General features: G+C 32.9%; 1 protein-coding gene across 1 annotated transcript; it reads right to left on the reverse strand.

The window, feature by feature from the left end:
- Positions 1-186: 186 nt before the first annotated feature.
- Positions 187-7,638, reverse strand: LOC130654676 (ran GTPase-activating protein 1-like). Its single transcript, XM_057457293.1, has 16 exons — positions 7,396-7,638; positions 7,176-7,303; positions 7,004-7,063; positions 6,438-6,617; positions 5,879-6,013; positions 5,696-5,797; positions 5,042-5,098; positions 4,446-4,559; positions 3,525-3,624; positions 3,040-3,284; positions 1,694-1,804; positions 1,042-1,086; positions 920-968; positions 754-842; positions 384-505; positions 187-294 (listed from the first exon to the last, which is right to left on the reverse strand). Exons 1-16 carry the CDS (start codon positions 7,508-7,510, stop codon positions 225-227), a joined length of 1,722 nt encoding a protein of 573 aa, XP_057313276.1. The 5' UTR covers positions 7,511-7,638; the 3' UTR covers positions 187-224.
- Between the last annotated feature and the right edge of the window lie 4,833 nt (positions 7,639-12,471).

The raw sequence follows: 12,471 nt of genomic DNA on the forward strand, positions 1-12,471 counted from the left end.
TCCCAGTCTTGATGCCCAAATATTTCTGTAAGAATGAATACATTACACTAGAATGCCAAAATACCTATTGAGTTCGTATCTTTCCAGAAATTTTTGAAAATTAATTTGTCAACTTAAACATATTCTTAACTATTTTTCTGTCCGACGCTACACGGGTGGACAAGGGTGGATAAAGAAAGAGAAAGATTTAACAACTGTGCTGTATTTCCAACTATATGACAAACTTATTTTTGGTGAAGTTTTTGTAGAACCGTGTGTCGTTCTGTTGAACATCGATCGAGCAATGTATTAGGCCTAGAAACAAAATGATCAACTTGTAACTAAAACACAACTGTATATTTACTATAAAGTGAAACCTTCAAGATATAAGGACACATGCTTACTTCATAAAAAATGCTATAAACGTTGAGACGATATTTCTTGGGAAGTACTCTTGAGAAATGATGCTTGCAAGTCCTGTTAATGGACCTTTCAGATTATCGACTTTCTCAACTTTCACTTCAGCCTAAAAACGTATGAATAATAATTTGTAGCAATGTGTGTGGTCGTGAGAGATGGGTGAATAAAAACCTTTTACAGTATTTATGGGCGGGGAATAGATGAAAAATTGGTGGGATATGCTAACCTTCTTGCTGATTAAATCCTTCACGATGAAAAAAAAATCCTATATGTAACATTAGAAACTATTGCAGACTTCGCAGACACAAATTTAAGAAGGCGACAAAAAGTACACGATAAAGATTAGTCACCTACTTTGATAAGCCCCATCATTATTAATAACTGATTAACCAGTTCGTCTGATGAACATCTCGAATCGGCAAGGGCTGTACCAAGTATTACATCTTAAAAACAATGAACATTATTAGCTAGTAAAGATAAGTAATTATTGCTCAATAGACAATACAGTAGGCATTCTAACCTGCTAGTTCTTCCAAATCTCCTTGATTGTCATGAAGAGCACAACAACTCTAGTAAAAAATACAATACTACAGTAAAATGGGAACGCAAAATCTATGTGAAACGTTTATCAACACGCATTACCTCTACATATACACGTGCAACTGTTGCAGTCAATGGTAGCAGCTCCTGAAAAAAACCCGTCTTGTTCTGTCAAATTGCGTGGATGCAAGATTTGCAAAATATACCGTCCTGCGTTTACAGATGTGTATAGATGAAATAGAACACTTAGCAAACACTAATACTTTCAAAATCATACTAAAATTAATAGAATTGTTATAATGGTTTGATTAGTGACGTTCTATCTGTTTGGTAATAATGTCTCTAAAATAGTAGTCCATGAAGTCATAAAAGCGTGAAGAAAGAAACTTCTGCGAGAGAAACTTTCGCGAATTCGCGATTTTCGCGAAAATGTGCGAGTTTCTTCATTTGCGAAACTTTATCTCGCGAAAGTTTCCAAATTTCTTCATTCGCGAAAGTTTATCCAAAAAAATTCGCGATTTTTTTCTCTCGCGAAAGTCTCTCCAATCAAAGTAGTAGGAATTCAGAGAAACTTATGATCATAGAAACCACTTCTTATTGTTCTATTTGAATGTCTTTGAAGCTTAGCTTAGCTACCTGTCATACATGTACCTACGTTGTACTTATTTGGAAAACATTTCTCGACATATTCTACAAACACAGAAGACACACAGGCAAACAAATAGAAAATAACTAAACATGAAACAAAAATCACCTCTTTAACTACTGTTTGCAGTCGTTCTTTTCTTCCATTCGAAGGTATGTTACGCCAATTCACCAACGTTGGAGTACGAAAAAATGCTCTGATGTCGTCTGTTGTTGCCACCTGCGGATGAAAAGTAATGTTGTAGGTAAGCTATTACGTGTCAGAAAAAGCAATAGGCTGCAAATACTTAAAGACATACTTCGCATATACTAATATTTACAGAAATAACTTCAGAAAATATGATGTGGTTCTTTTCTGGTACCATTTTTGTTGAGTAGAAGTGAGATTTTTCTTGCAGATATTTGTCGTAGAGCAAGAAAAGATAAAAAAATACTATCATCTTCATAAATATATTTAGTCACTTTAAAATACACTCGTAGATTCCAAATGAATCTGTATATATGCATATGATACTATCAAAAACTGCTTTATCTCAAATATAAAATCGTATCGTATATATATATTCGAATGCCGCTTAATTCAAACTTTCCGTTATTCAAAACAAATTGCAAATAAAATAAATAACTAAAATTAACGTTTTCATTTTTATTGCATCAATGGTGGCAAAATTTCTTTTAATTGATCGATGAAATTGACATTTCCAATAAAATGAAGTTTACAAGAAATTTGGAGCCCTTGCCCATCGCCAAGCAAACAACGTTAAAAGATTTTTATAAATGGTAGTAAAGTTGTAAAAAAGTTATTTTTAATTTTTTAATTCTTGTTTTTTCTGAACTTCCGATAATCCGAACATTCGTTAATTTGAAACAAATAATTTAGTCACCAGCGTGTTCGAATTAACGGACGTCTACTGTATTAAAAATACGTTTATTTCTCTTGTCCTGCTCAAGGGTACCAAAATCGCACTTTCGAGCATCTTTACAGTTTCAAAATATTCTTTTCGCGTAATTTGTGCAATAAGCAGCGAGAAAAGATTACTGATACCAAAATGATTTATTATTCTTGTCGAAATTTTATAACAAACTAATGACCTGGTTTTTACCCGCTACGTCAGAGTTCCATAAATACAAGTTTATTAATATAATAAAAACAGTCAAAAATAAAAACTACATTATATAAACAATTAAAACATATTTTCTAAATCAGTTCTTTCGCAGATTGTTATCTATGCACAACTGAATGCGGCTTGGTGGCTTGATTCCTTCATCAAGTCGCCTAAAAAAGATTTTTTCAAAATCATTGAAATTAGGATCAAAGAGCGTGTTTTTGGTTAAGCGTTTTTGAATTTGTATCAGAAAAATATCAGACGCGAGGTAAACCTCTTTTTTAAAAACACCTCCAAACATTTCAGCTGCACATACATAACATTAGGAATTAAAAAAAAAACGTTTTACCTTTGTGGATTCACCATTTGTTTTAACAGTATCATTCGATAAATCTTTTGAAAGACCCATGCTTTTGATTTGCGACAAAAGGTCATCCGCTTCTTCCTCATCTTGCTCCACTACCTCCTCCTCCTCACTTTCATCCTCATCTGAATCAGGATCTTCATTGTCGTCGAAAGGAGCAAGTGTGTCTATTCGATTAATACTAGACATCACATCTTGGACTTCATCTGTAGAATCTCCAAGTTGATTGCCTTAGAAGATAATTTTACTTTTCAAAAGAGGAAGTATCAGTTGGTATATTTTAAACACCGGTGTAATATATGTATTTCACATCTTAAAGAAATATTAAAACATAAACACCTTAGGCTTCCTAGACAGCCACAACAACAAAACTTCTTAGTTGTAGAGAGAAAGAGAGAGAGAAAGAGTCACGTAGAAATAGTACTCCCTTCCTGGTGATCACGTTATATATTGAAATAACTATTACTCACCATCAAGGTTTAGAATTTCCAACTTGTCTTTGTTTTTCATACTCTTAGCAATAGCAATTGCACCATCCCTTCGGATTTCGTTAAACGACATTATAACGTACTAAAATACATTTTATCATTATTATTATTATTATTATTATTATTATTATTGGAAGCATGTATTTTCACTTTTTGGTTACACTCTTTAGCATAGAAGCTGAAGTCTATCAGAAATTAAGCATTATTAAAGAATAATTCTAGACTATCTTTAGTAGACAGATAGATTGGGTCTGAAGAGCAAAATTTTGAGATAGGAATAACATTCCGAAAAGTAAATTTGCTGGTGCTATTTGCATATGATCAACATTAGTTTAAAATGCTTAATATGCATAAATACTAAATATTCAAAAATAATCTTGAAAGTGTTAAAAAAAATTTAATTCTAGCAAAACATGCTGCTATCATGCAGCAACATTGACCAACACTAAAAGCACATGTGCGCTTATTTTGAGGCTGAAATAAGAGTTTTTATAAGAATACTGAACTGATAAAGAAATGCACTATGCTTAATGCTTATAAAAAAAGTTTATTATTGTTTGATGGAAAGATTTGCTAAAAAAGGTGAATACTTAAGTCTTAAGTCAAAAGTACAGGTTGGGGCTGCGAGCTTTGCGCCCCTATATTTCAAAAGTGCAACATCAAAACCAGTCAGAATACATTCTACTATGGAATGCATCTGGTACATAAGCAAAAGAATTAAGACATTCTTTTTTGGCCATGGAATAAAAAACAAAACATGTTCGATTTCATTGCTTTAGGGGTCAAGATCGTTTGAAAATTTTGGAATCATTTAGTGAATTAAAACAAAGAGAAAGACAAAATCTTTTTCAAAACCAAAGTTGCAAATCAGCTAGGTAGTAAAATCATTTTAACAATACAAACCTTAAGATGTGGCAAATCAACAGCTAACGCAGGCGCCAAAGCAACCGCACCTTTATCTTTCAGAAGACAATCACCAACATTTAAAATTTCCAATCTTTTTAGATGTGGTACACACTAAAAAGTATTATAACCAGTGAGAACGAAGTTGTAAAAATTAGATACCTAAAAAAGCTAACCTAAGGAAATCCGCTTTCTTAGAAAATAAAATAAAAAATATTAAAAAATAAATAAATAAGCTTGATCAATTTCAAAAAAAAAAAAAAAAAATGAATTTGCTAGAACTTATTATTTTAATTTGCAAAAAATTAATTCATTTTTTTTTTTTGTATTTATAAATTTTTTAAAAATATCTTCCCAATCTATTCTTGACTCCAAAACTATCAAGAAAAGATTTTTATAAATACAATACTTCTTCGTGTTTGATTTCTTTACTGAATTAGATTTTTTGGTGAAAATTATTTACAAAAACGTTAGTACTTGTGAAATCTGACATTCTTTAATTCACAAATATGGCAAAAATTTTGCAAGTTTATTTCCTGCAAAAATACATTTCCCCATACTCAAAATTAAAACATGTCAGAATTTTGTGATCCTACCTGCGCAAGTGCTTTTGCACCAGATTCTGTACACGTATTATCATTTATGTTGACAACCTAAATGAAGAATAAAAATATAGTACATCTCGTACATATTTTGTAAACAACAGGAAGGACAAAATAAAATAAAATAAATAAAATAAATCAGTGACAATACGAATCATCACCAATATGAATCATCACTAACGCGATATATGGTCAAAATAAACAAAATTTACAGAATATATTTTGTTGACCAAATCAATTAATTACACAAGCCAACAAATCAAACATTGAGCCGAACTAAATTGTTATCTTGATTATTCAAAGCTAACATATCAATTAATTTCTAATCTGTCTATAGCCTTTACATGAGCATTTCATAAGATTTACTTGAAAAGAGATTACAAACCACAATAAAATTTCATTATGTTTACATGAGGTTTTTCATATCAGGGTTGTTTAAACCGCACATTCACCATGGCGTTATACACATGCACAACACTTTCGGGTAAATCAAGTTTACATGAACATTTTAAGGCGAAATGAAATCAACACATGAAATAAATTTTATATTGTCAGACAAGACAAGACTAGAGACTGAAATAAAATGTGTGTCTTTGTGTAAAGGCTGCCTGAACTTTTAAAGGTAAAAAAATAAAAGTTTCAAAATACCTTTAGGTTTTTGTTTTCTTGAAAAGCTGCGGCTAAGTAGGAAACACCTTCAGGACGGATGCCATTTTGGGGCATTGTTATCTCTTCCAGGCTTCCAAGAAGCTAAATAAAAACTCTTGAAGAATGAAGGATTACTGTGATAATTTTAAATAGCTTAAAACGTTTACAAAATAAAAAAATTACTTTAAATGCTTCGGATAACGCCTTTGCACCTTCATTTTCCAACCGGTTTCTTCCAGATATAAAAACTTTTAGCGCAAAAGGCTTTCCAGCTGCAACACTTGACTTGTGACATGAAATAAATGCTTCAGATAAAATCTAAATTTTAACAGACAAAAAAATTATTGCACTAGTCCTCTGTATCATTAGCCCATTGTAAACACCTGTTACGTTATTTCGTCATCAAATTTTTCCCATCACACATATTATCAGCAATGTAAAAAACAAATTGAAGGGCAAAGGCAAAACATGGGTAATAATATAAAAAGTAGTTGTGGGCAAATAGAGAAATCTACAAGAACTTATCCAACATACAAAAATTTGTCCATCCCACTACTTGCTGCCATTTTATCGAAATTTCCCTGTCATTCTTCCATGACAAAATTTGCATCTTTAATAAATTGCGTGTTTTGCAAAACAACTTAGTTTTGATCCAGGGAAAAACAAAATACAGGTATTATTAATAAGGAGATTGCAACAATTTTTAAACGAAGCAAGAGAAATTAGATGTAAACTTGCTTACCTTCCCACCTCCAATGCCGAGACCATTGTTGTTTAACTTCAGAGTTTGTAGACTGTAACAAGCTTCACTTATAAGCAAATTTTTAATGCCTTTAACACCATCTGGTCCAAATGCATTATCACTTAAATCTAGTTCAGATAGACGGGCACCGGCTGTTATGATACCATTACCAAGATATTCCTAAAAATGGTTAAGGATTTTAAAAAAAAATCTGAACTACAGTTGATAAGTAATAGTGACATTTTCTTCATGCTTCATGTTTAAAAACCTGTGCAATATTGTAGCTGGCCTTATTTTCTTTGCATACTCCAATATGTCAAATTCCAAAAACTAGCTTAATTAAATGTGGAGAGTAAATCTGAACAAATATTGAGTTGCCTAGTCGATTCCTGTTAGTTTGGGAAATTTAAAGTGAAATTCAAATTGAGAAGTAGCATTATAACCACTACAGAGAACACCTGGATTACACCCTGTCAGTTGCTGTCTTTTTATTAGACAGTGGGACATTAACCATTAGGTGAAAAAAAAACAGACATGCATTTACTAAAATTGACCACTTGTCTTACCAATGATGGTGGTATTTCTGACCGCAATCTTCCTGTATACATATCACTCCATAAAGCTTTCTGCAAAAAAGGTAGGGTAAATAGTTCACAAATGTGGAGATGTAATGTAACTATTAAACTATTCCTGAATTATACAAGTTCAGAAATAGTTGAGAGTAGTCAAATAGAATACCTCAAATTCACTTTTTTCCTCCAATGCTTTTGCAATGACCTTTGCAGCTTCCAAACCAAGAGTGTTTCCTTCCAGGCGTAAAGCTTTTAAGTCCTGGAAATTTTTAATCCCATCTACAATTTCTTGGGCTAAAAAAACCATGTTATATGTGTTAAAATTTCAAAAACTTCACAGGAATTTGAATATTTAGTATCGATTTAAGAAAAAATATATAACTTACCATCTTTGGCTGTGTCAAGTTTCAACTTTCGTCCAGCGAAACTTAATTCATTGGAACTTTTCACATTGGTTTTTGAAAGCATGGATGCTACTTCAGATACATCAGATGCAGTCATTTTTGTCAAGTTGTTCAGCAAGATTATTGAATGTTATTTTTATTATGAATCTACTTTCTATATAACAATATTTTTATATATTTTGCAATTAATTTTTTACTAGCAAAAAGTTATTTCTAAAAAAAAGAAAAAATATAGAGGAAATATTTACAATAATACTCAAACCTATTTATACAGTTTAAAATTTTAACATTTTGATTTGTGGTGATTCCACTCAAGTTATTTAATTTAGTTATTCTTCCCAATATGTAACGTCTTTAGTTCTGCGATTTATTCCAAAATTCTGTAGTGTGTTTATTTTAATGTGAAACCCACTGGGGTTAGATCTAACGAATATAATGGTTTAAATACTTGCTTACTTGCCCCATATGTAGCTAACGGTTGCTTTAAACATCTCTAAATAGCATTTTTTGCTCTTAAAGCAGACAAACTTGTACTAAATTAACAATAAGAATCTTTGGGGGCAAGCAAACATGATAATGAATTTTTTTGTTGAAAACATTTTCCAGCCTGTCTAGTTATTTTAGAGATAGGTATATAGGTTTTTTTTCGTATATACTTAATAAATGATTACAAAAATAACAATAGATTAAATTTTGTGTTCCACTGTTATAGGGTTGCCAGCAAAAAAAGAAGCCTGGGACGAGCAAGCGAGTTTCATTTTGGCAAAAAAATGATAAACAATTAACCTTGATAGAAAATGTTGTAAAAACTATCAAAATGAGATCATACAGCACAAACATAAATAAACGGGCAGTTTTAGTCTGTAACTTTACAACCAAAGAAATAAATGGAATCACAATCCTGATATTTACTTGCACACACATCTAAGTGATCACGTAATGCCCGATTGGCGTGCAGAAATGGAGGTAAAAATGTAAACAAAGCAAGCAGACACGGAGGAAAACGTTTAAAACAAATAAAATCCACAAAAAATGTGAGGGAAATTTAGGTTTCAACATTTATTCACAATATGTTTTAACCATGCTGCACTGGCACAATTTTATTTCAACATTCACACAAATAAAACATGCATTCAAAGCTTGGATTCTTTCGTGCACCGCTCTGAGCACAGCATCTATGCACATTCTTTGTTGTCCCTTTTATGTTTGTTTAGCACAGTAATATTCAGAAACAGATTAAGCAAAGTAGACATCTAATCTATGCTTTGAGAAAGCAATCTTTTAACTATAAGTTAAACCATAACATGTGCCTTAGCAAACGGTGCTTTGCATGAGCACAAATGATGACATAAACCCTCATGAATCGAACATTTAGTCTATTTTCATTTTCCATTGACTGCTGTGTTATAGGATGCACAACATCCTATAACACAGCAGTTACTTGATCTTTTTCTTTTTTTCACTCTGCTAGTCATGTTTTTTTCTGCACTAATGCTTTCGTTACCTCCATTTCTGGGCACGCATGTTTTTGGGATAGCGTTACATAATGTTACATGATGCGCATGCAGGAAAAACACGGCACTATAATTGAGTGTATTGGTACCTCAACTTACTGCTGTTGTCATAGCTAGCTAGGCTGTAGCTTGGATACAATGCAGAATACTTTTTGATGTGGTACGTATATATATATTATACATCAGACAGTTGAATTGGCAAACTGGCCTAAGTTTCTCAGCAAGACTTGTTAGCTAACTTTTGAAAGTGTACTTTTGAAGCATTTCTGAGATTTTTAGAAACTTCAAGCAACAAATCCAGCAACAAAATATGAGAAAACCATAATTGAAAAAAATATATAAACTAGCAGTTTTCAAAATGAGCCACAAGTTCATTGCCCCTAAAAAAGAAAGACAAGACAGACAACAGAACAGACATTGCCAGAACATTGTCCAAGAGCATTATTTTTCGCGGTTCGACTTCGAGCACACGGCAGCCGGTTAGTAGTATATAACATGGTTTAAAGTCACATCTAGCTTCTCCTTTATTTATACTACACCAATATATGACATCTCGGCTATATGCCTCCGATACCCCTAAAACAAATTTACGCCCCTTTTCAATCCAATCAAGTAGGACTTGGAGTAGTTAGGTTTATAGGCTCTATAACGTCCCTAGCGTAAATTACATCCCCAGTGTCCATACGACCCTTAGATTAGTTTGCGTCCTTGGGTTAACTTCCTTCCTAAACTCTAACCATCTCCTGTAAGTGAGATATTAGAAATCCAGAAGGTCGTAAATTAACTTAAAAACAGTCATTCTTGTCAAAAATAGCTATGATTTAAACTCGTTTTGGCAGAAGAAAGTATTACCCTCGTTACATTGTGTTAGTAACTTTGTGACAAACATACCTAGGAAAAGTTCCTAATAGCCCTGAAAGTTCCTCTATAGCTTTATAGGCAACATTGAACTTGCACCATACATAATAATCAAGATATCTATATTATAAAGACCCCAGAAAAACGTAGAGGAAGAGTTAATGAGAAACTCTAGGGGGACCTCTAAGAACCCTATATTGACTCCAGGGGCGTATTACTTTACTTCCCGGGGAAGGCGAAGATTCTATTAGGGTTCAAGGTGTTTACTACTCTATGAACGCAAACTTTAAATATTCTATGAATGTTAATACTACTTATAGGCCCCAGAGACATAAAATCTCTTTTGGGACCCAACAGAATCTAAAACTACGCTAGGATGGACGTTATAGAGTTTAGTGAAGCTTCTTGCTCTAATGGATTTTAAGGACGTAAACATACAATCAATCTAACCTTACTGCATTTATTATTACATTCTTTTATCAATAGGGAGACCTTGATCATTAGGTCCACTGATAAAATGTCACATTCATTTATAGAAACCTTAGTTTAAACTTTCCAGATCTGGATCCTAAATGGACTAAATGGAAATCTCTTTTTGGTAAATAAGCTACCTCGCTTCTAGTGCGGCTCGATGGATATTACTTCGGATATTTTTAACACAAATGTTAATGTTTTTCTGGATGTATTTAAACGAACCGTATTCAGTTTTGAGAACAACTTCGTTATAATTTCTCTTCTTTTCTTTTCTCATTAATTGAAAAAATCGTATTCATATATTTACAGACATAACTAGGAGAGAAAGTACTTGCACATCAAAAAATGCTCTTTGTAATAACTGACATAACCCTCTTGCACTGACATCACCTCTGACGGTTTCTAATTTGTATTTGATATAACTGTTTCGACAGCTATTTGAGCACATTTCTGCCGTCAAATCACGTAACGCGTGATTCAAGACTGATAACCACTAACTTTACATTGTAAAAGAATGTTCAATGTAAAATCACATCAATCAATTCTCGTTAATCATACGGATGCTTCAGCAATATCATTAAAAGTCAGTTGAATGTTGTTCATTCTCCATCTGCGATTTAATCTTTTTTATTATCTTTTTTATATTTTTTTTTTACTGATTCACAAATGCGCGCCAAAACCACTTTCTTTCATCACCATTGAAATCTCTGTTTTCGCATATGTGGTATTGACTTATTTCCTTATTCCATCTTCGACAGGTTTCATAAGTTGCTTTAGATAACGAATAGTACATAATCTGCTGTGAATGCACTAAGTCAGATTGCAAATGTATTTTTGGCAATTTCTGAAAGCATAGTTTTCTCAGATACCTAGACAAGGAATAGCCCATTTACGCATTCTTCTTTGTACTAAGCAGAAGAGCCAGCAAAAATTTTTCTACCACAGGGAAATTGAAATAGTTAAGGTGGAACAAAAAGAACTGAATTTTTATATAAGAAAGCTTTGTGTAATTCGTTTGCCGAATACAGTTATATGATATGCGACAGTTTCTCAGGTCAGCCTGCAAGACTGGAGATTTTTTGAAAAGTATCAACCTACCTGCAAAGCAAATAGCGGTCTCATGGAATTGTTCGAATGACACGATTTATCTGTACATAATCTCCTCGTCAGTGCAGCTATTTTTGTAAAGATACATGCCATTTTGGTCAGAGGCCCTACTTCACACAGTTCTCTTTCAACCGTTAGCATATAAACTGGATGGTCCTGATGATCCTTGTGTGTGCAAAGCTGCATTCTGCACCCCATCAATTACTTCATGAACCAATAAAATCTGTACCTTGAAGCATTAAGTTATTACACGTGGCAGATTGTGTTAAATGCTTATCCTTCAGTAGATTTTTATGAAAGTCTAGGAATATAAACAACAAATGGACCTAATTGTCTTAAGGGGAGATAAGGTCATAAATTACTAGGGGCATATATGGAGCTAAGGAATTTAAAGAACGATATGGAGCGAGAGAGCTCGTTATACTGATGTAGATTAACTGAAGGGGTAGCTAGAAGCTAGATGTCATTTTGAGCCGTGTTATAATTGTGAACCATGGTGGCAAAGACTTCATTTAGCACCGGGCTAAGTGGTCCCGACACACGACGTACAACATAACTAACAACCTTCATACTTTATCGACATAAAAAGCCGACAGACGTTCAGTCATACTTCTCCAACCAAATGGACCCGACAAATGAAACCGCATTATCCGACATCCTCTCTATATCACAAATACATATTTTTTCTGTCGATGGTCATACCAACGTAATATCGCATAATACTGCATAATACCTTCATAATACTCTCTGTCGCTACATAACAAATACATATTTTTTCTGTCAATAATCCATAACCAACGTAATATCGCATAATACTGCATAATACTGCATAATACCTTCATAATTCTTAAAAAACACATAAATTTTCTGTCGATGGCCATACCAACGTAATATCGCATAATACTGCATAATACTGCATAATACCTTCATAATTCATAAAAAATAAATAAATTTTCTGTCGATGGCCATACCAACGTAATATCGCATAATACTGCATAATACCTTCATAATACTCTCTGTCGTTACATAAAAAATACATATTTTTTCTGTCGATGGCCATACCAACGTAATATCGCATAATACTGCATAATGCCTTCATAATACT

This window comes from Hydractinia symbiolongicarpus, chromosome 8 (assembly GCF_029227915.1).
Source record: "Hydractinia symbiolongicarpus strain clone_291-10 chromosome 8, HSymV2.1, whole genome shotgun sequence".
Classification (NCBI taxonomy): domain Eukaryota; kingdom Metazoa; phylum Cnidaria; class Hydrozoa; order Anthoathecata; family Hydractiniidae; genus Hydractinia; species Hydractinia symbiolongicarpus.